Here is a 26182-nt window from a genome sequence, read left to right as displayed (position 1 = left end):
AGTCTCCTTTGACCAGAGCTTGATTTCTCTGGCTAGATAGAGACAACAAAATGGCTTTATTGACAGCAATACAAAATGGTTTGACATTGCTTTCTGAGATGTTTTTCCAGCTTTAGCATGGAACACCCTGAAATTTCCTAGTGGTTTTCCATGCTAGATATTCCAAAGTAGATTTGACGCTACTTAACTTTTTTCAAGAACATTTTTTTTCTATTGCTAAAGCAAATGAATCAAGCAATAATAATAAAAAGAATGGGTTTATTAAGATCAAAATTTCTATCTATTTATTTTTCTTTCACTCTTTGGTCAGTTCCATTTTAGCACTTTAAAAAAATTGTTGCATTGCAACAAACTTCTGTAATGTTGTAATTCCATAGCAATATGTTTTAAAGCAGTTCTATAGCTGCTTGATATAAAGCTCAACTGAAATTCCAAATAGTTCTATAGTATACTTACAGTAGGGATAATGGAAAATAAAGTTCAATACATTAAATATCATTCTTGGAAGGTGAGTCTAGAGTCTGGTAGTCAATTTGTCTCTATTTATTTTTCATGCTAATTCACACATTTTACTGATATTTTCATGTTTTGAACATATAATGAAATAGGATGTCATTGTAGAAAGTTATTGTTAAAATGATGACATTCAGGATGGACTGGACATTATTGTTTCCTCAAGTGCGTACATGTATTTAAGGAACAGAACGTGGCAATATTTAACCATGCATTTAGGCCAGTAATATACATATTTGATTCACTTTGGCAAACAGCTAAATAAAGCAAACAAAGATACAAAGTAGATTTTTATGAGTATTTTCTCTTCTCATCCCATCCCATGAATATTGCAGATATTGGACTAAAGGAGAGCTGGCAAAATAATGTTCAATCTTTGTCTAATGCTGCTGGACTTTCTCCAAGCCCAGTGCAACTAGTCCTCTTCTGTGTTTTGCTTTTTTCCCCTAATGCTGACCTTCATAGACACCGCTCCCACCCTTATTCTGAGAAAGATTTTTTCCAAATTCCTCTGAGTCAACATGCTTCCATTTATTTCAATTGCTGATTTTGCAGAAAAACAGGAAGGTTGGGTGTGTAAATTGATTGACAGGCTAGACAGGAGAACAATTTCAGCCTCCTCTTTATTTCCCACCTTTGCACTGCCTTTCTGCAGAGTTTGATTGATAAATTTGAAAAAATTCACTAGCAGAATTGTGCAAAGAACTATTTGGAAAGATGAAAAGATTGCAGTAGTGATCTTTGGGATAAAGGGAGAAGTGTGCTAGAGTAATATTTTCTCAGGGGCCTAATAATTGGAAACAAATTTGTAAATCTTTCATCCTCTTCTGGGACTTGACTGAAATCACCACTCTATACAAATACTCATTTCTAACTACTGACAGTCAACTCTCACATAACAAAGTGGAAGAAAACACTCTTAACAGTTATCTTAATTTCTTACTCTTAACAAGAAACCACATATTACCTTTCTACCAGTGTTTACATATTCTACAATTTCTCCATTTTCCCATGTTTAAAAAATATTCTGTTGACCATATAAATTATTTCTGAGATTTGGAGGCTTTCCCTTAATTTTTTTACTATTTGTATTTTGTAATCATAACTTCTATCAAACATATTAAGTTATAACTGAACTGGTTTATTAAGTTCAGTATAGTTTTACATGAAGTTTGCACATGTACATGCAAATCTAATTGTGGATTGAGAAAACTGAATGGGATGGAAAGATATATGAAACTGTGAAAACAAACAGATAATCAAACCTGGATCCCAATGCTTTGTCTAACTATTTTTTCTTTCCTCAGTAACCTGGCCTTTCTGAGCACTATGCAATATAAATCCAATTGCCAAATCCTTAAAAATAAAAAAAGATCAATCTGCAGAAGATTTATGTTTATATTTATATCATGGATAAAACATTCATTTGATTTATGGTCGGTGAATGTTCCTTAGGCTTTTATTTTATAACTACTATTTTTGCAAAGATGTTATTTTGATGTTTATTATATTTATAAATTCTATAGTAATAAACATACTATTGGTAATGGAATTTAATAACAATAGGTGAAAATTACAATGTAATGCTAATTACCTTATGTATCATGCAACTATTTCATTTAACTAACTCAGCTAAGAAATAACATCATGTATAAATCACAATATGCTGGATCTGTATTATGTCATTATGTTTTGTACATTCCAGGTTAATATATACAGTTTAATATAAAGGGCAGACAATGAACACAGGCTTTATCATCATCTGCCAAGCGTTAGAGAAAATACTATTTCTGCTGAACTGCATTTGGGATATGTAAGATTTGGCTACTTTAATCCTGGCTAAAATAATCAAAGTTCAGTGCATTTTATTAAAAGATTAAGCAAACTGAAGATATTAATCTGGGGTATCATCTTCTGTTTCTTTCCCAAGACAGAATTGAAATCTTCTAGAAACCAATTAGCATAGAGCATATTTCCAAAAATCAAATAATTTAAGTGTTTTCCTTTATTTTTCAGACTTTGTTCTAAACAGTACATTTATCTTGGACAAAGAGAAGGAAAAAAGCCCTTAAGATTTCCAAGGGTTACGAAAAACAGAAACAATTCCTAGCATTACAAGATACTCCCAAGATTTTAAGTCAGAAGATAAATATTAATCTAGGATTATCATACTTTGAAAAAAAAATATAAATATGAAAATTTAGTTCAGAATGATCACATGATGTATTAATCCAATATCTAGGCAAAGTTGGAAGATATCCTATCCAGCACCAAAAGTTCTACAGCTTTATGGAGCACACATTCTCAAGTACAATTTGGACCTTTACATACAAATGCTAAAGGTATTTTATGTTACACTATGGAAGTGTTCTATTTTTTGGCAACATGAAACTTAAACATTTAAACACAGAGGTAACTGGTGAGTATGCTTTTATGAAAAATTTCTAAGGTTACTAGAAATGTAGAGGTCAGAGCTGGTACGTAGTGCTGATTGATATTTTTTGTTGTTGTTAGAATGCTTTATAAAATGTGAAGGAAGACTCTACATACAGTGAACTACACTGCCTGCAGTTAAACATAATTAAACGTCTAGCATGCCCCACCTGGCAGCTACCAGTAACTAGAATAATAGAGTCTACAGATTCTGTTATAAAGATGACAAAAATTTATCAGACATTTCAGTACTTTAAACTAAACCAGTATAGTCTAGTCATATAATTGACTTTAATTACACAATACTCCTGCTGACTGAAGGACTTTTTGCCCCTCACTGGAGTGTTAGCAGTGTAAGATCATGAAAACACAAAAATAAAGATCTTTGAAAATATGCTGTTTGTTGACTTCTTTGCTTAAGTGGTAGGTAGAACTGTTTCTCTTACCAAGCAAGAAAAATATTGTGGATAGAACAATATTATTTGGCTATAATACTTTTATAAAATTAAAAGCAAAATAAAAAATCAATCTCAAGTATAATAATAAAACAACAGAATGAAAGCTTTGGAAAAAGTACTTTCTTACCCATTAACCAAATCTGAATTTTCCACCAAAGTTCTTCAATAGCTTGACAAAGTTAACATTGAAGAATAATCCACTATGACTCACAGAAAATTCCTGCAGCCTTGTACATCAGATAACTTAGAAATGATGAAACTATAACTCCAACAATCACTTTAGTTTCTCCATCGATTGGAACAGTTAAAAAGAGATGGAAATTATTTTTTAACTGGATTTCCAGTTTAATATTTCCAAATATGAGAAAAAAGAAGAGTTAGCTTATAAATGCTGCTAATTCCAAAGATATTCTTTTGAAGTAATACAAGGAGTGGTTATCTCTCCCCTCCTTTCAAATAAAATCTTTTTCCACATGGTTATACGAATGCAGAACTGCTCTGTAACTGTACAAGGTTTCCTTATTAGGAACACTCCAAAGAATGCTGCACACATCTGGTAAAATCTCTTCAAGAATGGCAAGGACATCCGACGTTCCTGGTCTTGTCTAAGACAGCCAGTTCTTTGTTTTTTAGGTTTTCTACAATTTTTCTGACTCTATCAAACCAGATATTACTGCATAGTATGCTACAGTACATTTAGAACAAAACTATCAAACTACTTGCTACCATTTTCTGCATCTGTATTATAATATTAAATATCGATAAATTAGGTTCAATAATTAGTCTTATTAAACTAAGGTAGGAAATTTTTTGGCAGAAATCTATGGAGATTTCATGCTAGTTATTAGTGTGTGGAGAGCTATGGTAAAACGTTGTCTAAATCAAAATCAAATTGGATGCAACCACTCATACTTTGGAATCTACACTTTTCTCTTTATATTTCTACCAAGAACATAGAATGGAATGAACAGGGAAAAACTCTTTTATATATATATATATATATATATATATTTTACACTATATCGAACAGTCATAGTTTGTCTATCAGTCATTTAGTTTCTTTCTTCACAATTGGGTCTTGTACATAAAGAATAATATGGTTTGGGGGAAAATGGCTTCAAAAAATAATAGAAATCAGATGGTCAAAACAAAACAATTGTTCAGATATATTTCTATTTTGTAAATGAGGTAAATAAGAGATTTACAAATTAACACTAGATTTTGGAAAATATTGTGCATTATGATTGCCTCATCATTTTGTAAATTCAGTCTGTACTTCAGATGCTCCATTGGCTACTGTTCAAGTAGTCCTTTGAACTTGAGAGAATGCCATGAAACCCTATATATTAAAGAGTGAGCAAGATTATTCTAAACACTATTTTACCACTATTTTACGCTTGGCCCCAGGAAGTTTTATTCCACTGACGCTTCTACTATATTTAGTATGCCTCACTTATATTCTCACTTTTTCATACTGCATGATTGGACTGCTACAGATATTCTTACCTGCAGACACCTCACCCAAAATCTCAAGGGAGGTAGTAAGGATCTGTTTGGTTACCACTGTGGTCAAAAGGTATTGGACTTGGTCACGGTGTAGCAAAATCACTACGACTAGCAATCTAAAAAATCTGAGGTGTTTTGTACTATGCACAGCATTGCATTTCTATTTTTATTCAGTCTCCAACCATAATTAGTAAAATAAAATAATACTGTGCAAGATTAGACATGAGAGAAAATGCTACCGGTATGCATTTTGGTTGCCATAGTATTTGGTACATCTATGACTTAGGTGCTTTTGGGGTATTATATTATAAAACTCAAATTATATTATAATAGTATAATATTATACTATAATAGTATTCTAAAAAACAAAAGTATATACAAATCCAAAAAGACTGGTCAGCCAAGCCAACCCAGCCATGCTCTCAGAGACTTCTCACTGTCTATCAAAAAAGGAAGAAATTATTATGGACGTAATTTCTGTTGCCAAGCAAGACAGTTGTTAAATGAATTTGGCTCCATTTTACAACCTTCCTTGCCACAGTTGTTAAGTGAATCATTGCAGTCATTAAATTAGTAACATGGTTGTTAAGTGAATCTGGCAGAAAAAACAATTGCTACCAACCTGCCTTCCATTGAGGACCTGTATACTGCACGAGTCAAAAAGAGGGCTGTGAAAATATTTACAGACCCCTCACATCCTGGACATAAACTGTTTCAACTCCTACCCTCAAAATGACACTATAGAGCATTGCACACCAGAACAACTAGACACAAAAACAGTTTCTTCCCGAATGCCATCACTCTGCTAAACAAATAATTCCCTCAACACTGTCAAACTATTACTAAATCTGCACTTCTATTAATCTTCTCATTGTTCCCATCACCCATCTCCTTCTACTTATGACTATATGACTGTAACTTTGTTGCTTGTATTCTTACGATTTATATTGATATTGATTGGTTCCTGACTGCTTATTTGTACCCTATGACTGTCATTAACTATTGTATCTTAGAATTCTTGATGATCTTTTCTTTTATGTACACTGAGAACATATGCACCAAGACAAATTCCTTGTGTGTCCAATCACACTTGGCCAATAAAAAAAAATTTCTATTCTAATTCATTGACTTTGCTTGTCAGAAAACCACAAAGGGGAATCACTTGACCCTAGGACACTGCAACTATCATACATATGAACCAGCTGCCAAGCATCTGAATTACATAAGCACGGGGATGCTGCAATGGTTGTAAGTGTGAAAAATGGTCATAAGTAACTTTTTTCAATGCCATTGTAACTTTGAATAGCGTTATGAGTAAATGGTTGTAAGTCAAGAACTACCTGTACTCCCAATAGTTCTGATCTACCTATTCTCCTATATGCTCCCATTCTACCTTGGCTTTACCCACTTAAATCTGTTATTGCCTTTTCAGCTTTATTTATTTATTATTTATTTATTTATTATTTAAACTTTTATACCGCCCTTCTCCAGAAGGACTCAGGGCGGTGTATAGCCTACATTAAAACAGTTAAATATACAAACTTAAAATAACAATTAAAAACTTATTCAATAAAGGCCGAAATTTAAATTTAAATTTAAGCTTTAATTGCATAAAGGGATTGGGTGTGGGAGGCACCATCTATCGGTGGTTCTCCTCCTATCTCTCTGACCGCTCGCAGACGGTGTTGGCAGGGGGGCAGAGATCGACTCCTAGGTGCCTCACTTGTGGGGTGCCTCAGGGATCGGTTCTCTCGCCTCTCCTGTTCAACATCTACATGAAGCCGCTGAGTGAGGTTATCCGTGGTTTCGGGGTGGATTATCATCTGTACACTGATGATACTCAGCTGTACATTTCCACCCTGAACCACCCCAACGAAGCTGTCGAGGTGATGGTCCGGTGTCTTGAGGCCGTGCGGGTCTGGATGGGGAGGAACAGGCTCCAGCTCAACCCCTCCAAGACAGAGTGGCTGTGGGTTCCGGCGTCCCGGTACAGTCAGCTTACGCCCTCGCTGACTGTTGGGGGTGAAATATTGGCCCCCAGGGGAAGGGTGCGCAACTTGGCCGTTCTCCTGGACGATCGGCTGTCCCTAGAAGAACATCTGACAGCTGTCGCCAGGGGAGCATTTTATCAGGTTCGCCTGATCCGCCAGTTGCGCCCCTTCCTTGACCGGGACTCCTTACGCGCGGTCACTCATGCCCTCGTTACCTCTCGCCTGGACTATTCCAATGCTCTCTACATGGGGCTCCCCTTGAAGAGCACCAGGAGCCTCTAGCTAGTCCAGAATGCGGCTGCGCAGGTAATAGAGGGAGCACCACCTTGCTCCCATATAATACCTATCCTGCGTGGCCTGCACTGGCTGCCGGTAGCCTTCCGGGTGCAATTCAAGGTGTTAGTGACCACCGTCAAAGAGCTCCATGGCTTAGGACCGGGTTATCTATGAGACCGCCTTCTGCCACCGATAGCCTCCCAACGACCTGTGCGCTCCCACAGAGTGGGCCTGCTCAGATTGCCGTCGTCCAAACAATGTCGGTTGGCGGCCCCCAGGGGGAGAGCCTTCTCTGTGGCAGCACCGGCCCTTTGGAACGAGTTACCTCCGGGGTTACGCCAACTCCCCGATCTCCGAACCTTCAAGCGGGAATTGAAGACTTTACTATTTAATCGTGCAGGACTAGCCTAAGTGCATTTTAATTAAAATTTTAAAGGGTTTTATGTCGGTCTATGACCGTTCTAATAATTTTGGCCTAGTAAATATTTCTTTTTAAATTCGTTTTAAATTTGTTATTTATATTTTGTATATTCTCTGGTTTTAATATGGCTGTAAACCGCCCTGAGTTCTTCAGGAGAAGGGCGGTATAGAAATTAAATTATAAATAAATAAAATAAATATGTGTCTTTGAATTCCCATGATAACTAATAGGAACTGTGATGTTCAAAGACATACCTGCATACTACAAATATAAAGACCAAACAAATCTTTGTTCAGATTTAAACTTTGGAAAAAAGAGGAAATCTTATTGTCTTCAGGGTTACAATTTGATTTGCACTGGATTAGGGACAAGGAATTTATTAAAAGGAGAAAACAAAGAAGTTTGAGATTGGATTTCTCCCCTAATCATTAAAGTTCTAAATATTATGCAGTTTGATTCATCATTTGCTTCAATGACATGATGTATCTTGGAACGATTCCCTTTATCGCCACACTGACTTAATTTTTCAGAGAAAAAGGAAAGAAAAGTAGACATTAGGTCCTAATACAATATGATTATTTTCTACAAAGGATCAATAGCTTATGAATTTATTGTTAGACAAGACATAGCAATAGCACTTAGACTTATATACTGCTCCATAGTGCTTTACACCTCTCTCTTGAGCAGTTTACAAATGTCAGCATATTGCCCCCAACAATCTGGGTCCTCATTTTACAGACCTTGGAAGGATGGAATACTGAGTCAACCTTGAGCCAATCAGGATCGAACTCCTGGCAGTCGGCAGAGCTAGCCTTCAATACTGCATTCTAACCATTGCACCACTACGGCTTATAGCAATGGTTAAATAGTTTGTGTGGCTTCAAAAATCAGAGAGATGTACCCACCAACAAAAATATAAAAGGAAAAAGCAAGAAATATGTTAATGGGAGAGTTAGCTTCAAACATTATTAACTGTGAAGATACATTTGTAGAAAAGTCATATAGATTTTGATTAACACAAGATATAAAAAGAGTGAGAGATAGAAACAAACTAAGTTTTTATATCTTTAAGTTTCAGACATTTTAAAAGGAAGATCAGCACACTTAACTTCAGTTATACAGGTAGCCCTCAAGTTACAACCTCATGGTCACATGATCAAAATTCAGATGGTTGGCAACTGACATGTATTTATGATGGTTGCAGTATTCCACGGTCATGTGATCAACTTTTGTAACCCTCAGACAAGCCAGAGGAAGCCAGATTCACTTAACGAGGAAGCCCGATTCACTTAACTGTGTTACTAACTTAATAAGTGAGTTTTGCCCCATTTTATGATCTTTTTGCCACAGTTGTTAAACGAGTCACTGCAGTAAATCTTGTGATCTTTAAGCAAATCAAGCTTTCCTCAACTGCAACATGACTTATGACTGAAAATAGTCATAAGTCACTTTTTTCAGTGCAATTTTAATTCCAAATGATCACTAAACGAATGGTTGAGGTCAAGAACTTGTTTGATTAACAATATTTGCATTTAGTTTCAAGACATACCACAACTGCCCTTATCTGTCTCTCCTCAAAACTATTACTTCTCCCAAGCATTTGTGATTTTTATCATTTCCTTCCTTTCCATTTCTGAATTTGTGGATTCATTCCCAATCTTCAGTTTTTGCTCCCTGGTTATTTCCATTGCCTTTCAATTATATATGTGGTATATTTTAAAAACTTACTAAATAAAAAGATGTATCCATATCATCATGCTGCACAGTTATGATCACATCTTATGTTATTTTTAACCATTACACAATTATCTTTGTTCTATTCAAAGGCATTGTATAAGATTTCAAATACAGGATGTGTATTTAGTCTCATTTTCCTTCTAATGTCTCAGCTTTCATCTACAAGCTGGAATAGAGATCAACAGATGAAGAAATTCATATAGACTTAATAGTAAATTTGATTTTTTTCACTTCTAAGAAATTATAATATTCTAAAATATTATGACATGCAACTGCACTTTTTAAATTTCTATTACTTTCTTTTACAATTTTGTTATGTTATATATTCTGATATACAGTAACATTTGATAATAAGTTACTAGGGAGAAGAAAATGTAATTCATTACAATGAAGCTATTTTTAATTTCTTAAAAGGAATTTAAATAGTGGATTTTTAATAATTCTCTAAGCTTCAACAGAAATGAATTCAGAGGTGAAATGTAAAATTTGTTACTACTGGTTCTGTGGGCATGGCTTGGTGGGGATGGGGGTGGAGGTAAAGTGACTGGGTGGGCATGGGTGACTTTTTTTTTTACTTTTAAAAGCATTTTTTCTACAACCTCTTCGGCCAAAGAAAAAATGCTTTTAAAAGGCTCCTCTGACGATTCCAGCTGAGTTGCCTGATCGTCAGAGGCTTTTCTTTTCTTTTAAAAGCATTTTTTTTGCCTTTAAAAGAAAAAAAAAGCCTCTGGTGATCAGGCAACTCAGCTGGGATCGTCAGAGGAGCCTTTTAATGCTTTTAAAGGATTCTGGCAATCCCAGCTGAGTTGCCTGATCGCCAGAACCTTTTAAAAGCATTTTTTTACAGCCTCTTCGGCCAAAGAGGTTGTAAAAAAATGCTTTTAAAGGGTTCTGACGATCCCAGCTGAGCTGCACGATCATCAGAGGCTTTTTTTTTACTTTGAAAAGCATTTTTTCGGCCGAAGGAAAAATGCTTTTAAAAGTGAAAAAAACCACCAACCTCTGATGATCATGCAGCTCAGCTGGGCATGGGCGGGAGTGTGGGGGGCAGGGATTTTTGCCAGTGGTTTTCTGAACCACCCGCCACCATCACTACCGGATCGGGCAATTGGATCTGAACCGGGAGCATTTTACCCCTGAATGAATTGGTTTTGTTAATAAGTAATCATTAACTTCTATCAGACTCTATTATTTTGCTGTTCATAAACATTTTAATCAAAATTTAGTTTTTATAAATGTCACTTAGGCTATGGTAATTTTCATGCCATTCTTATGTTTTTTCATTATGATGTCAAAATTCACTTAACAACTGTCTTGCTTATCAACAGAAATTTTGGGTTCAATTGTGGTGGTAAGTCAAGGATTATCTATAGATATATAGTAGTGGTGATAGATGTAGTGATGTCAAGTGACAGCAATATCAGGAAGGAGGAGTATGAGAAGCCCCAGGGTCTGAAGGAGGAACTAGAGAGGATGTAGAAAGTAAAGGCCAAATTTGTCCCAGTGGTGGTAGGAGCACCTGGGTCTGTGACTCCAAAGTTAGGAGAGTGCCTTCATCAGATCCCAGTGTCCAGTGTCACAAATTGTTTTATTACCTTGAAGAACCAGAGTATATGCCCCAAAATATTTATCTAGTACAGGTTTACTTAGCATTTAAGATTATTTTTTAAAAAATCTAATTATATGCAGTCACTTAATTTAGACAGGCATTTTTTTTACTTTAAATAGTCACCTCTCACCCTAAATGCTATTTATTTACATCATATTTGCTTAGTCAAGGAAGCTTTCCTGACATCTAATTACAAAACTCTTTCAACTGCCTAAAACCATAAATTTAACAGATAACATGACTAAGGTTGTTTAAAAATTGCAAATAAAGCCAACATAGAACTAAGCACTGACTCTAACTTCATAATTATGCCTGCCTAAAATAATCAAACGTGCATTCTTTACTTTATTGTAATTAGGCAAACACATCTATATGATTTACATTGGCCAGAAACTTTTAAGACAACTATACAGTATGTATCCTACATGTGTGTATGTTTATACATATATGTATATATCTACATATAGACATTGTAGTGTGCATATTATCAATCTTGAGTAATACACACATTCTGTGAAGCACACCCTTTCAGCTTTTCTGAAGCCATTTTTATATTTGCCTCCAAAGAGTTTCCTCTGAGTCACTGATTGACATAGGACCGTGATGGTGAACCTATGGCACGTGTGCCAGAGGTGGCACGCAGAGCCCTCTGTGGGCTCACGTGCTATCACCCGCTGCTCTTCTGGGTTCTGTCTCGTGCATGTGCACCTGACAGCTGCTCTATTTTGGGTTGTGCGCATGCACACTGGGCAGCTGGTCTTTATCAAAGTCTGAGGAAGCAAACCATTCCAAAAGGATAACCTATGGTATGCGTGCCAGAGATGTCATGCAATGCCCTCTCTGATGACACGTGAGCCGTCGCCCCAGATCAGCTCTGCTGCGCATGCACACATACCTCCCGCTGCCCAGCTGGTTTTCAGGTATTTGCTGTGCGTATGCACAGGGTGCACGTGCAGGACTGCGAGCGCATGCACGGGGGCGCGGCGCATACAGTGGACCACGCACATGCATGGGGGCAGAATGCATGTGCAGGGGCCACGTGCACATTGCAATTTGGGGGTTTGCACGCTTTGGGCACTCGGTCTGGAAAAGTTAGCCATCACTGGGGTGACACTATAGCCTCCCTGCTTGTTATAAAATTCATATTGAAAGCAGTGTTTGATTTCTATCAGACTTAACACCCATACCAGAATCAGCCAGGTGATTTTTAGCAAATGTAGATAAAAAGTTAGTATATGTCTTAGTGAGCAATGGCTTAGTATTGTCATTCTCATGTGAAGCCCAGTTTTACATGTGCTTATGTGCTTTTGTCATAGTGAAATCATGAACACTGATTTTTGTCAAGTGAGATCAGCAAATCCTTGGGATATTTCTGTGGGGAAGGGATGGGGAATTAACTTTACCTCCCTAATGATTTTACGCTATACTCTTAAAATGATTTTGTTCCAAACTGTCTCCATTTCAAGTCTTTGCTTCTTATGTGAATCAGGGGTACTCCAGAACTTTAGAAATGGTTTTGTAAACTACCAGACAGATAGGGTCATATTTTTTTTAACAGAAGTCTCCAGAAACCTTTTTGACTGGCACATAATATGCTTTAGAATCTCTGAGGTAAGAATTTTACTTCGATGAGGGAAGTCTGTGAAATTGATATAAATTAGGGCACAGTGCATGCTGCATAACCATAAAGAAATGACAAAAGCACCAAATGTTGGTATTCCATGAAGGTGATACATTCAGTTGAAAAAATAAGCAAAACTGCAAAAAAAAATCATATGTGAAAATTAATACCTCTAAATAAATCCAAACTTTATTTGGAAAAATCCAAACTTTAAATCCCATTTGAGTCTAATCAACTAAATTTTTATGCAATCTGATTTCTGAGTTATCTATAATATTATTTTTATCTAAAATAATTGTAAGAGTTTATCAATTTTGCTCAATTTTAAGTATTCTTTTGCTTATAACTCCCCCCTCAAATGGAAATCTTATTTATTTATACAAAAAGAACTACAAGTATGGTTTGACAGAAAAACTAAATTTCATTGAATATACTTTATTTATAAAATTCAGTATCAATTATTCTTAAAAAAATATATGGATGTATAAAAGTATACATGGTGTGCATTATAGATTGGAGACATGGGACTAATAGGTGTTAGAATTTTTTTTAAAAGGAGAAAGTAAATTATAGGCTTAGGAAAGTAAGCAGACGTGTTGGACTCTATAAATGAATTCAGGGTTATGAATAATTCAAGACAGAGCTGGAATTGTTTTTTTCCATTTTATTACTTATATTGAATTAATATTCCATCTTTCTTGTTATATGTTAAATGGACCTCTCAAGTTAATTTATAAAAACAATGATCCCATTGTGCTGATCTGAAACATGTATATATGTATATGTGTGCATTTGTGTATAAACACTAAATGTCCATAATAATAATTGTGTTGTGTAAAAAAAATAATGCAGAACAAGAGTTAATTTCAAGAAATATTCTTTAATTTATTTTAGATAATTTTATACAACAGTTACAAAATAATTTTTTACAGAGATAGTATTAGCCTTGACTCGGAAGCTAGTTATGGTCAGGCTGGTTCTGGACAGGAGACCATCTATTTTGGAAAAAGCAAAGAAATATTACTGTGATATTGCCATGAAAATAACATGGATATGTCCATGCAGTCTCCAGGAAATCAAATTCTACTTGAAGAAAATTTTATTTTTATTATTTATAAAATAAGACCATAATGAAAAAAACCATTATTGAAAGCAAGGATGAAATCAACCATCACCTCAGCCAACCCAGGTAATTTGAAGAAACAAAATAATATGTCTTAATCTATGCATGCATAATGAAAGACTGCATACTTTAACCATAATACTCACTTCCATGTGCGTTTTGATGTCTCAAAATATATGATACAACTGATATTTAAATGTGAAGGCTGATTGGTTGTTCCCTATGAAAAAACTGTTTAAATATGAGCCAAACAAAGAAAAAATCCTTGAACTACCAAGGCTTCTGAAGCAAACCATCCAACAGAATTATCAAAGGTAAGCTTATTCATTTTCTCAAGTTATTGCTCATTTTCATTATTTACAGAATAAAACTGGAGTCAAATCAAGACATAGATACATAGACATATACAACTGACATATAAATACAGTTTTTCTTCTGAAATGGCAAAAATGAATCAACTAGTACTTTTATATCTAAACACATATCTCAGTATTGTTTATTTTATGTTTAAAATAAATAATCTAATAAAAGCTTTGAACTTTTAAAACAAGATACGTTTCTGAATTTCAATAATACTTAAATTCACATTGTGGGAGTATTCAAAATTTGCTTTTGAGTTATTGAGTTATTGACATTTCTTTATTCATCCTTAACATTTAATTAAGTGCTGCTTGTTTCACATATTTTCTTTATTCCTTTCAATGATCAAGCAGGCTTTAGTTCAAAGTAGCATTATCAACAAGTTTTCTAATGTTAAATTTATATACAATATATTTTGTGGGTTCATGAATTCACAAGAAACTACAGATAATTTACATTTTATACTTTAACTTATAGAACATGTATATAGATATTCCACAGTCACGTTCAAAGGCAGGCAGATCACCCTAATATATTATCTTATTGGATGTCATGGAAATCTTCATTCTGTTTATTCAACACAAGCACTTTAAAGTTAGTAGTGACAAAATGATGGATTGGTTTATATGTCCTAAGCAAATTTTGTCAGAAATAGAAACAGAATTGAATTCAGAAAAAATCTTTTGAATTTTCAGGATGTGAAATATATTAGAAATAGTCTTCAGTATATAAAATAATCTGAGAATGTGTTGGTTTTGTCTTAAAACTAAGGAAACATACTGTGTATTCATGCCAAGATACAACTTCAGAAAACAACCACTATCATTTTCTGTGAACCTAACAAACTAAGCACTTGAAAGTTCATTAGTTTCAATGGAAAGGGGATATTTTTCCTGTTATAACTACAGCCATTATTATTCTACAGAGATACAATATTCTCCTTTACCCTTAAAAATTAATAGTTTTAACACTACATCGAGGAAATATAAAAATATATATTTTAGGCTTCATGTTATCATAAGACAAAAATATTTCTTTTTATGCTGTAGGATTTTTCATGAGAAAGATGGAGAGCTGGACTTTGGTTATGTGCCTCTTAAGTACTGCATTTGCAATCCCAGTAAGTTTTATTAAATATTGTAAACTCAAAGTATTGAATTAACAGTTCATGACAAGTGAAAATGCATGAAATAACTACAATGAATGCCCAGGTTTAACATCTTTTACCAAATTTGGGAATAGTAAACATGGTGCCCCACACACTTCCTGCACATCCCAAATTTATAAAATTCAGTATTTTATATAGGCTCTTTTTTAAGCTGGCCAGAACTGCTCCAAACAGGAGCTTCAGTACTTTTAAAAAAAAATTGTTTTATCGAGTTTTTACAATTAAACACAGTACTGTTTGAATCAATAGCTCTTAGTTTGTTCTGGTCTAAGGCTATAATAATAAATTGATTGAGCTCTTAATTGCCTGCCATCTTTAGTCCCTAGATAATTTTAGCCTATTCTAGGCTAATAAAGATAGCATCTAGAAATCAGTGCTTCACTATTCACTGATCCTCCCACCGCTGCCCCCCACCCCCCAAAAAAACCTGACTGGTCACAATACTATTAGTTGATAAGGGGGATAAGGTTAGAAATGGCAGAAGAGTAAACCAGAAAGGTCTGGAGTATCTAAAATGAACAGAAGTTGGGGAGATGGAAATTGGGACAAATCAAGAGAATGGGTGCAGATAGAAGTCCCCCCAGGACTCCGTCAACTTCCGGACCTCCGAACCTTCCGTCGCGAGCTTAAAACACATTTATTCATCTGTGCAGGACTGAACTAGATTTTAAATTTATAGTGGTTTTAATTGGCTTTAATATTTATACTATTTTTAATAATTTGGCTTTTAGAATAAGTTTTTTAATGGTTATCTTAATTTGTACATATATGTTTTTACTTGCCTGTGAACCACCCTGAGTCCTTCGGGAGATAGGGCGGTATACAAATACGAATAAATAAATAAATAAATAAATAAAGAAAGAAAGAAAGAAAGAAAGAAAGACTAGGACTGTATCTCAGAAAGAAATGTTGGTCTTTGGAAAGCTCAGGAAGAAAAGGGGAGTATATATATTTGCATGTAAAGGATAAAATTAATCAACGGTGGAGTTCTGCTGAGAAGACTGTGCTAAGGAGTAGTATTAGTACTGATATCAAGTTACAGTTATATCTGTATATTTCTTCCTTTATACACTTTGCTTTATATCCATATATTTTCGGATTTATACCTAGCTTCTATAACTATTGTAGTTTCAACAATAGTTTCCGTTTTAACTTTCAAAAATAGGGTTTTTTATCCAATCATTCTTACTAGGGCATTGAATTTTATAAAGGGGAAATCCATGGAAATTATTTCTTTACAAACACTTAGTTGGAAAGGCCAACCTGCTCTTCAGCGCAGAAGCCAATGAAAACACACCAAGCAGACGTTGTTCAATCTCCACATGAACATCACCTCTGAGGAATTGATTCCATCGTAAAATTTCTCCTACTTTTAGGATTTTTTTTCAACATTCAATTAGAATTTGTCTTCTAGTAACTTAATCCTATTATTCTGTGTCTTACATATTGGAATGACAAATAACAGGCCTTAATCATTTTTCATCGTGCCATCCTTTCAAATATTTGAAAAGCATTATAAGCCCTACCAGTTTTATCTTTTCATGAAATTCTAGTTCCTTCACTCTGTTTTAAAGGTTTTAAAGGTTTGATTTTAAAGGTGTTTTAAAGGTTTGATTTTTAACCCCCTCTTGTTGCTCTTCTTTAACTCTTGCTGCTCTTCTTTAAACCTTTTTTTTGTCTGAATCCTTTTAATGTTTAAAATCTAGAATTAGACGCAATACGAGAGGTAAGATCTGACCAAAATGTGGATAAAATTCACATTTGCTATTTTTCTTGCTCATCACACTATTTAGCTTGTAATCAACCATTATTCCAACATCATTTTCATGAATATAGTTACAAAGACAAGTAGTCCCATCCTATTCTATATGTTTTAATTTTTTTCTGAATTAGTCTGTTAAATTTACTCATTTTTTCCATTTATTCAATTTATTAAGATCATTTTGAAATTTAGTTTTGTCTTCTAAGATAATGATAGTTTGTCCACTTTCATGTGATTTTCATACAAATCATTCATCATATCATCTTTAAAGTCTACCCATTTGACCTGTGGAACACAAGTTGATATTTCTCTCCATCCAATGAAGAACCATTGATGGGCACCCCAAGTATTATTTTCAAACAAACTATATACAGGTACTCCTCGACTACAACCGCAATTAAGTCCAAAATTTCTCTTGCTAAGCAAGACAGTTGTTAAGTGAATATCATATCACCTTTCTTTATACAGTTGTTAAGTGAGTAACTTCAGTTGTTAAGTTAGTAACATGGTTGCTAAGTGAATCAAGCTTCCCCATTGACTTTGCTTCTCAAAAGGTGATCACATGGTCCCAGGACATTGCAACTGTAACAAATATGAATCAGTTGACAAGTGTCTGAATTTTGAACATGTGATCATGGGAATGCTGCAATGGTCATAAGTGTGGAACCCGGTCATAAGACACTTTTTCCAGTGCTGTAGTAACTTCACTAAACAAACTGTCCTAAGTTGAAGACTACCTGTATGTACATGATACTTTTTTCAAACACTTTATGAAATACAGTATGAATGGTATTTCCTCAATTTACTAAAATACTTGCTTGACATTCCGTCAATCTACTAAAAACATTACACAGTCAAAAAGCAAGGTAAGGTTGGTTTCAAAAACCTTCTCTCGATAAATCTTTACATTTTGGAAATTTAGCATTTTCAATGGGGATTACAAATCAACCACTCTGTTGATAACTAAACTGAACCAAAATGGAAACTCCTTTTTCCACTTGCTATGAATGCTACGAATATTCATCCCCTGCAATCACCTCACACTGTATCTGTTCTGTAGGATTTGTTAAAGATAAATACATAAAGGCTCAGCCATATCAACAGCAAGTTATTTCATTATCCTGGAAATTAATTCAGCTGGATTAAACTTGTCCAAAATAAACAGGCATTCTTTAATCATGTTTCTATTGATTTCAGGCTTTTATTTTGCTGCTTCATCTTGTTCTTAACAGTTGCTTGATATACAGTACATATACACACCTTCACATCAGCTTCCTTGCCTAAACTGCCTTAAACCAAAAGTGATGCTTTTACATGCAAATTTCTCTAAGAACTCTCTTTATCAAGATTTAGTGAGATGAATTATTCCCATTTGGAACCAATACATCCCAGTGTACATAAGAGTGGAACCTTTCTGATCTTCTTTCTAATAGCGTTCCTGTGACATGTCTACGAGACTGCATTTTTCTTGTATAAAGAAGGTTTAACCCAGCTATTTACCATACATAACAGTAACTTGAATCTGGGAACCAGCTATTACAGTTTGTAATTAAAAAAAACTAAGTCAAAATATGAGTTGAACATATCTGTCTTTCTCTATTACTTTCATCATTTTGCTTCTTAACTCAGAAGCAAGTATTAGTTGAACAGATGAGAAAAAAATAATTAAAAAACTGTTTTTGGCATCCTTTTATCAACATTTGGGTTTCAGTTTTCCTGATGTTACCTCTAAAATTTCAGTTATATGTATGGTAACTTCTTTTTCTTCTAATATAATATATATCTTTCTTTTCAGATAACCATAAAAGAAAATTTTGTCTACTTCTTTCTGCCATCTTATGCTGTTCATGTTTCAAAAAATTATTATTAATTTTGTTAGAATCCCATACCTCATAGTTCCTTGTTGTAATAGAGACTCCTACTTTGAATTCTTTCTCCTTGTGAGTTTTCATCTCCAATTTCAAGGTTCAGTTTAAATGTATTTTATTCAGGTTTGAAATATTATAATTGAACATTATTTTTCTTTTCCAATATATAATTTCAGATAGTAACTTCACCTTTCTTGGTTGTCTAGTTTAAAGTATATACATGTACATATATACATTTAAAGCAGTATAGGATTTGGCTTATTATTTCATAAAATGAAGAATGCAGCTATCTCAATTTATTCAGCCCACTAAAGTTCCAGATATACTTACTGTTGGATATCTTAAAAATTGGAATAGGTTCTCTCTCACACTGTAAATATCTCATTTTTTCCAGCTACCACAACATCCTGGTTATATCAATTTCAGTTACGAGGTAAAAAAATTAAATTTTGTGTTTCGCTTGTATTCATATATGTACTGTAAAGGATTAGAGAGCACAGGATTACTCAGAGCTAAGTCTAATGTTTTTCTTCAACTGACTTGATAACTTTTAGCAAGGAAGAATACAGTGAATTTATACAACCTTACTTTCAGGTGAAATGATCAAGTACAACATATGCTGAAATTTTTACTGTTTACGCTGGGAAACAAGTTTCATGAAGCATATGCTAAACACTCTGTGTTCAAAGTATCCTAGGAATTAAAACAGCCTTTCAGAGCATTCCATGCTCCTGAAACAAAACTTTGGAGCACTAAAATCCAAATAATTTTATTTACATATGTACTGTGGCTGACATACTGCACTAATCTGCTTTTTTAAGGTGTTTGAAACCATGGGGATTTGGAGAGGACACATTTGGAGATGCTGTTTCCACTCACTGGTTAATTGAAGAGCTTAGGAAAGTAGATTTTCAGAGATAGAGAACAGGCCAAGTTTTTTATGGGTCAGATGATAGGTAGCATGTAATTATTTCCTTTTTTGGAGGATGGGGGAAAGTTAGGATAAAAAAACAACAACCAGAATCGTTTGAATTTCCCGTTATTCCCATGGCACAATACGCCAAAATGTTCCTAATTAGTTCCAGTGGAATATGGAATTGAAGTCATTTTGAGTTTTATTTACTCAGCATTACACTCCAAACATTCTGAAAAACATTCCAACTGTCTTGTTTTATCCTGAATTTAATTTCTGTACACCTATCAGCTAAGTAAGATCAAAGGAAGATTTACATATATCAATATTTCAGTAAAGTGACTGGTATGTTAGTTTTAGGAGTAAATAAAGAAACTTAGAAACTAAGATTTCCAATGTTCATTTGTCAATGAGTTCATTAAGGTGGAGTGTCTAATAACATTCTGAATAGTTCTCCAACGCCTTAAGATTTTAGCCACCTGGATTAAATGCTGTTTATGAATAAGCTACCAATGCATTCCCCTCCTATCTCTTAGTTGTTTATATCTAACATTCCTTCCATTACCAGTATTTCCACAATCTCTCACTTTATCCATAGGCTATTGTAAATGGAAATAAAATGTGATAAATAAACTTTGTTCAAGCAATGCAATGGTGGCTTTTTAGTTGTTTTTATACAAAAGGAAAATAATTAACCAAATGCTTAGGCACGTACAATATAGGCTTTTAATTAAAAGCAGTCCACTACCTATTTGAAAATGATGCGATTAACTACCTAAATGAAATATAATTTACTAGTAGATATAAAATACTGGCAATATGCTGTATGCTCTAATTCTGTAGCATGTAATATTATTAAAGACATAGAAAGGTAGCACGGAATATTTGTAAGTAATACTTTGATGCATTAAGAATGCCTCTTAATAAAAACTTGTTACTCTAAAAACAATTGCACATTTTATACAATCTGGGTTTACAGACCACATTAAGCCAAAATCATAAAATATCACTGTAAATTGTTCATACGTTATAAACAATTTATATCTAGCCTTACTTCTAGATGGTGCATATAGCATTCCTTTCTCCAATATTTTCCTATAGTAACAACTCTGTGAGTTAACTCAGAATGAGAAGAAGTGGTGGTCAGCCAGTGAGTTTCCATAGCAAAATAATGCCTTGAATCTAGATTCTCGATCCTTATCCAAAACCTTACTACTAAACCTTCTAAGAGTTGTAAACCCAATTTTGCGTAGCTTCTTTTCCAAAAACTCTACACTACTAACCAGAGCATACAAAACATTAGCTAGACCTATTCTTGAATACAGCTCACCTGTCTGGAACCCATGCCACATCTCTGACATTAATACAATTGAACATGTCCAGAAATATTTTACAAGAAGAGTTCTCCGCTCCTCTGAAAACAACAAAATACCTTATACCATCAGACTTGAAATCCTGGGATTAGAAAATTTAGAACTCCGCCGACTCCAACAATAGGGTTAGGGTTAGGGTTAGGGTTAGGGTTAACTGCTTCAATCTTGATTGCAGAAAATATGACTTCTGTAACAGAGTTGTTAACGCTTGGAACACACTACCTGACTCTGTGGTCTCTTCTCAAACTCCCAAAAGCTTTAACCAAAAACTGTCTACCATTGACCTCACCCCATTCCTAAAAGGACTATAAGGGGTGTGTATAAGAGTACAAAAGTGCCTACCGTTCCTGTCCTATTGTTTCCTTTCATTATATATACACTTATATGTTGTATAGTTGTTTCATGCTTATGCTTATATATACTGTTGTGACAAAATAAGAAAAAATAAAACGACACTGACTGAGTATGATGTATGAAAGCCAGGCTTCTTAGATTTCACAAATTATGCTTGTTTTTGTATCTTCTAAGGTGATGACACCTTTGAAATGGTATCAGAGCATAATTGGACACCAGGTATGTCAGATATCTTGCCTCTTATGAGAAACTGTTCATAAATTCGGAACAGTGACAATAATGGAGACAGAGATGGGATATACAGTTTATCTCAGATATGCGTAATTCCACATTGTTCTGTTTGTTTAATATGTCCTAAAATTCAGGTGATTCCCGAGGCCATGAATTCTAAATATTTATATATTTGCGTGTGAAAAAGGTTTCTTATAATCTCTATCATAAAGGTCTAAAACAATTTCTTTAAACTACTGCAAACAATTTTTTTCCCCGATATGCCAGAAATGTAACTGTAAAATAGTGCCAACTGTTTCTCTGCAGATTAGGAAAGTACTGACAAAATTGATATGGTACTGCTTTAAGGACTACTTCACCCTTTCCTCCTGATAAAAATAATAAATGGTCTTCAATACAGTACAAAATAGGTGGCCAACTGATTCTACTCACATTAGTTTTGGGCACTCAAGTTTTCTTATCCATAATTAGAACTCCGGTCAAAATTGTAAAGTACTTCAATCTGGAGTTGATTTTCACATGTTCCTTGTCCACATATGTGTATTCCTGATGCAATCAACCTAATGCTCATAGCCCAGAAACAAAAAATATAGTCCTCAATGTACCACACTCAATTTGGACCACAATTGAGTCAAAAATTTATGTTGTTAAGTAAGTTTTGCCCCATTTTATGATTTTTCTTTCCTCATTAGTTAAGTTTAATTAACAGTTGTTCACGAAGTACACAGTTGTTAGGTGAATCTGGTTTTCCCACTGACTTTGCTTGTCAGATGGTTGCAAAAGACAATCACATGACCCTGAGACACTGCCCACTGTCATAAATGAGAGTCAGATGTCAAGCAACTTAATGTAAACCACGTGACCAAGAGGATGATACAATAGTCATAAGTTTGAAAAAGGATCATAAGTCACTTTTTTCAGTGCCATTGTAACTGTTGTAAGTCGAGAACTACCTCCACTGGCCTGTTTCTGGCCTCCGGAGGGCCTCCGGGAGGGTGGGGAAGGCCGTTTTCGCCCTCCCCAGACTCCTAGAAAGGCTCTGGAGGCTGGAGACAGCAAAAAACGGGCCTTCCGATCCCACCGGAAGTTGGCAAAAGGGCCATTTCTGGCCTCCAGAGGGCCTCCAGGGGGCTGGGGAAGTTCGTTTTTACCATCCACAGACTCCTGGAAAGGCTCTGGAGCCTGGTGAGAGAGAAAAACGGGCCTCCTGGGACATCGCGTGCCAGGAGCCGGAGGAGTCACGCGCACATGTGCAGGGGTACATAGAATTATGGATATGGACATGTGCCTGCAAACCCCCACCACCTGCTCCTAGCATGTGATGGCAAAAAGGTTAACCATCACTGCTATAGAGAAGTTAGTAGGTATCGTTAAATTACATGTGATCAACTCATATTGTATTATAATAATAGCTGTTCCAGCCACTATACTTCAAATAGCTGTATAAATTATTAACTTTCTTGATGCTGCATGAATACAATTTATAGAAATATTTGTATAATAACAGTATTTTGTGAAAAATATCAAGCTGTATGATTTATAGTAGTTGACATTCTATGCACATGAATAATCTTTTTTTCTCTCATTTCAGTATCCACGTTACGGCTATGAGCCCATGGGAGGGTGGATGCACCATAATGCAGGACCAATGATGCACCCAACTCACTTTCATGGGGTCCATGCAATACACCCAGCTCTCCATCAAAGGCAGCCACAACAGCTTCCTCAGAACCCACATTTGCAGCAACCAGGCCTTAACGCATTTGTTCCACTAAATGGGCATAATGCATTAATTCCACACTATCAGCATCCACTTCAACCACAAGCAGGCGAGCATCCAATGCAACCCCTACCACCAGTAAATCCAAATCAATCAATGAACCCTCAGCAACCAGGGAATGGCAATCAGCCCATGTACCCACTACCTCCCCTTATCCCAGATACACCTCTTGAATCGTGGCCAGCTGATAAAACCAAGAAAGAAGAAGTAGTAAGTAATCTTTACTATAATATTGCAATTTCCAGAAGAGTAGCTATGTGACTATTTCTCCCTATTAGAAAATAACATTTTTAAGGACCATGGTAGCATCAAAATGTTTGTTATACTTCTGAAAATAAATTATATGTTAAATTGTATGTGTATGTGCGCGCGCACACACACATTATCTCTTTTACTTCTTAGTCAACACGCAAAATATATACATAGTGATTTTATGCAATACAGATACTCCTTGATTTACAACCATAATTGAGCCCAGAATTACAGTTGTAAATTGTGGCAGTTATTAAGTGGACCACATCCAATTTTACAACTTTTTTAATGATGATCAGTAAACAAACACTAGTTGTTAAATGAACTCTTCAATTTTCTTCAATGAGTATTTTTTTTGCTGGAAATTGGAAGTAAATGCTACTAATCAGCAAAAAAAACTGAAAATCATGGTCACAAGAGTGCAGCACCCTGCAAAAAGCTGTAAATGTGAGCTGCTTGTCAAATGCCCAAAACACAATCACATGAATGCTCAAGGTAGTGCTGGTATTGCAGACATCAGAGCTCTAGAACTGGGTCATAAGTAGCTCTGGGGAGATCGGTCATAATGGCCGATCTCCCTAAGAGACTGGGCATTAAGTAAAGACTACCTATAGTTCGCACTCTTTTCTGGATTCCGTGTCACAACTGGTTCAGCAAAAAAAAACAAAAAAAACATCAGTTACTTATATAACATTCAACATTTCTATTTATCAACTCAATTGATTTCCAGGCATTATTATATCCAGGCCAAATTCAATGAAAAGAAATGCTATAAAATAATTCTGTCATTTAGTTCACTTCAGAGGAAAACAACTCCCCTTCCCTGACACAACTCTATCTTTGAAACTGTATAAAACTGTATCTATTTCCAAGACTTTGTTGCTTTATAAATGGTACGACCAGACACCTTGTAACTTATGCCGCTTTGAACATGGCTTATGGCTTTTATTTTTTAAAAAAGAGAACTGGCAAACCCAATTATCACAGTGAGGTTTCTCATAACTATCTTGGTTTTACTTTTTCTAGGATTAAACAATGAAGATACCAGGATTAAAGAAGTCAAGATACCAGAATAGTGCAAGCAAAGCAATAATTTAGATACTGTTACATGCTTTCAAGAGTCCAGAGTTTTTCTGCAGTCAGTAATAAAAGTTTCTATTAATCCAGATTTATAAAATTATAGATAGAAGCAGATAAAACAAGAAAATAAACATTGTTCAAATCAGTAATTGTGGAGGTATGATTTTTGAAGTATAACCAATAAAGTACTATAGCATCATTATAGTGGAAGATTGTCTCTTCTGTCAAAGGGGGAAACTGTGCTGTTGTTTATATGACTTACAAAAGTCCAAAAATATATAATTGGGATTTATTGCCTAAAAGATTACAAAAGTATAGTTTTTATGTGTTAAAAGACAAAAAGATGAAAATTTTGAACAATCTTTTGAAAAATTGTTCACAGAGATTGTTGTGAACAATCTTTCACAACAAGATTGTTGTGAAAACTGTTAGATCAACATTGTCTTGTTAAACCACAGAATACCAAGATAAACTGTCTTGCAGAACTGCAACATCTGCATGAAATACTTTATATTAATATTACATGTCAACAAATGTGTATTATCTATCTATCTATCTATCTATCTATCTATCTATCTATCTATCTATCTATCTATCTATCTATCTATCTATCTGTCTAGAATACAAATAGTCCTTGATTTATGACAACAATTAAGCCCAAAATTTCTGTAAGTGAGACATTTGTTAAGTGAGTTTTGCCCCATTTTAGGATCTTTCTTGCCTCAGTTGTTAAGTGAATCACTGCTGTTAATAAGTTAATAACCCGATTGCTAAGAGAATCTGGCATTTCCATTGACTTTGCTGGTCAGAAGTTAGCAAAAAGTGATCACATGATCTTGGGAAATGGCACCAGTCATAAATACGAGTCAGTTACCAAGCATCTGAATTTTGATCACATGATCATGGGGATGCTGCAAAGGTTGTAACTGTGAAAAACAGTCATAAATCACTTTTTTCAGTGCTGTTGTAATTTTGAATGGTCACTAAATGAACTGTTGTAAGTGGAGGACTACATGTACTTTTGAAGATCCTTGTTATGTACCAAATTAAAAATAAACCTCTGGACCATGCTGCTAACTACTCTGATTTCCTTTTCTGTATCTCTTTTTACATACTTAACCTCTGCCAGCATTTAATTTTTCTCTCCCTAAAAAGCTGCTTGCAAAGATGTACCTCATTCTTATCCTCTCCTTAGTTGCAGGCAATCAAGAATCTCCAGCTAAATGTTTATCTATTTTCTTCCTTTTTTTAAAAAAAAAAAGCACACCTTTACAATTTTACCATTTCCTATCTGCTAATTTTCATTAGTTTTACTAACCACTTTTAAAACCTGCAATTATGAGATACTTTAGC

General features: G+C 34.8%; 2 protein-coding genes across 10 annotated transcripts in view; one reads left to right on the top strand and one right to left on the bottom strand.

Annotated features, from left to right (window-relative positions):
- The window catches only part of AMELX (amelogenin X-linked), a 29501-nt gene extending 4473 nt beyond the window's left edge, over positions 1–25028 (top strand). Inside the window, exons 2-8 of one of the 2 annotated variants that reach the window (XM_058184516.1) lie at positions 2530–2932; positions 13498–13754; positions 15098–15168; positions 19241–19279; positions 21661–21705; positions 23309–23707; positions 24776–25028. In XM_058184516.1, the coding sequence (XP_058040499.1) occupies positions 13724–13754; positions 15098–15168; positions 19241–19279; positions 21661–21705; positions 23309–23707; positions 24776–24781 (591 nt within the window). In that variant the 5' untranslated portion in view covers positions 2530–2932; positions 13498–13723 and the 3' untranslated portion in view covers positions 24782–25028. Of the gene's footprint in view, positions 1–2529; positions 2933–12882; positions 13755–15097; positions 15169–19240; positions 19280–21660; positions 21706–23308 lie in introns of those variants that run through there. The other variant, XM_058184515.1, reaches the window with a different exon arrangement.
- Positions 1–26182, bottom strand: part of ARHGAP6 (Rho GTPase activating protein 6) — a 296071-nt gene that overhangs the window by 72678 nt on the left and 197211 nt on the right. The window contains exon 1 of one of the 8 annotated variants that reach the window (XM_058184509.1): positions 22150–22254. The exons of the other annotated variants lie outside the window; for them this stretch is intronic. The gene's annotated coding sequence lies outside the window, so the exon portion shown is untranslated. Of the gene's footprint in view, positions 1–22149; positions 22255–26182 lie in introns of those variants that run through there. 8 annotated transcript variants of the gene reach the window in all.

The sequence above is a fragment of the Ahaetulla prasina genome, chromosome 5 (genome assembly GCF_028640845.1).
Source record: "Ahaetulla prasina isolate Xishuangbanna chromosome 5, ASM2864084v1, whole genome shotgun sequence".
NCBI lineage: Eukaryota > Metazoa > Chordata > Lepidosauria > Squamata > Colubridae > Ahaetulla > Ahaetulla prasina.
The sequence above is the reverse complement of the archived record's forward strand: the minus strand, read 5'-3'. Positions and strand labels throughout refer to the sequence as shown.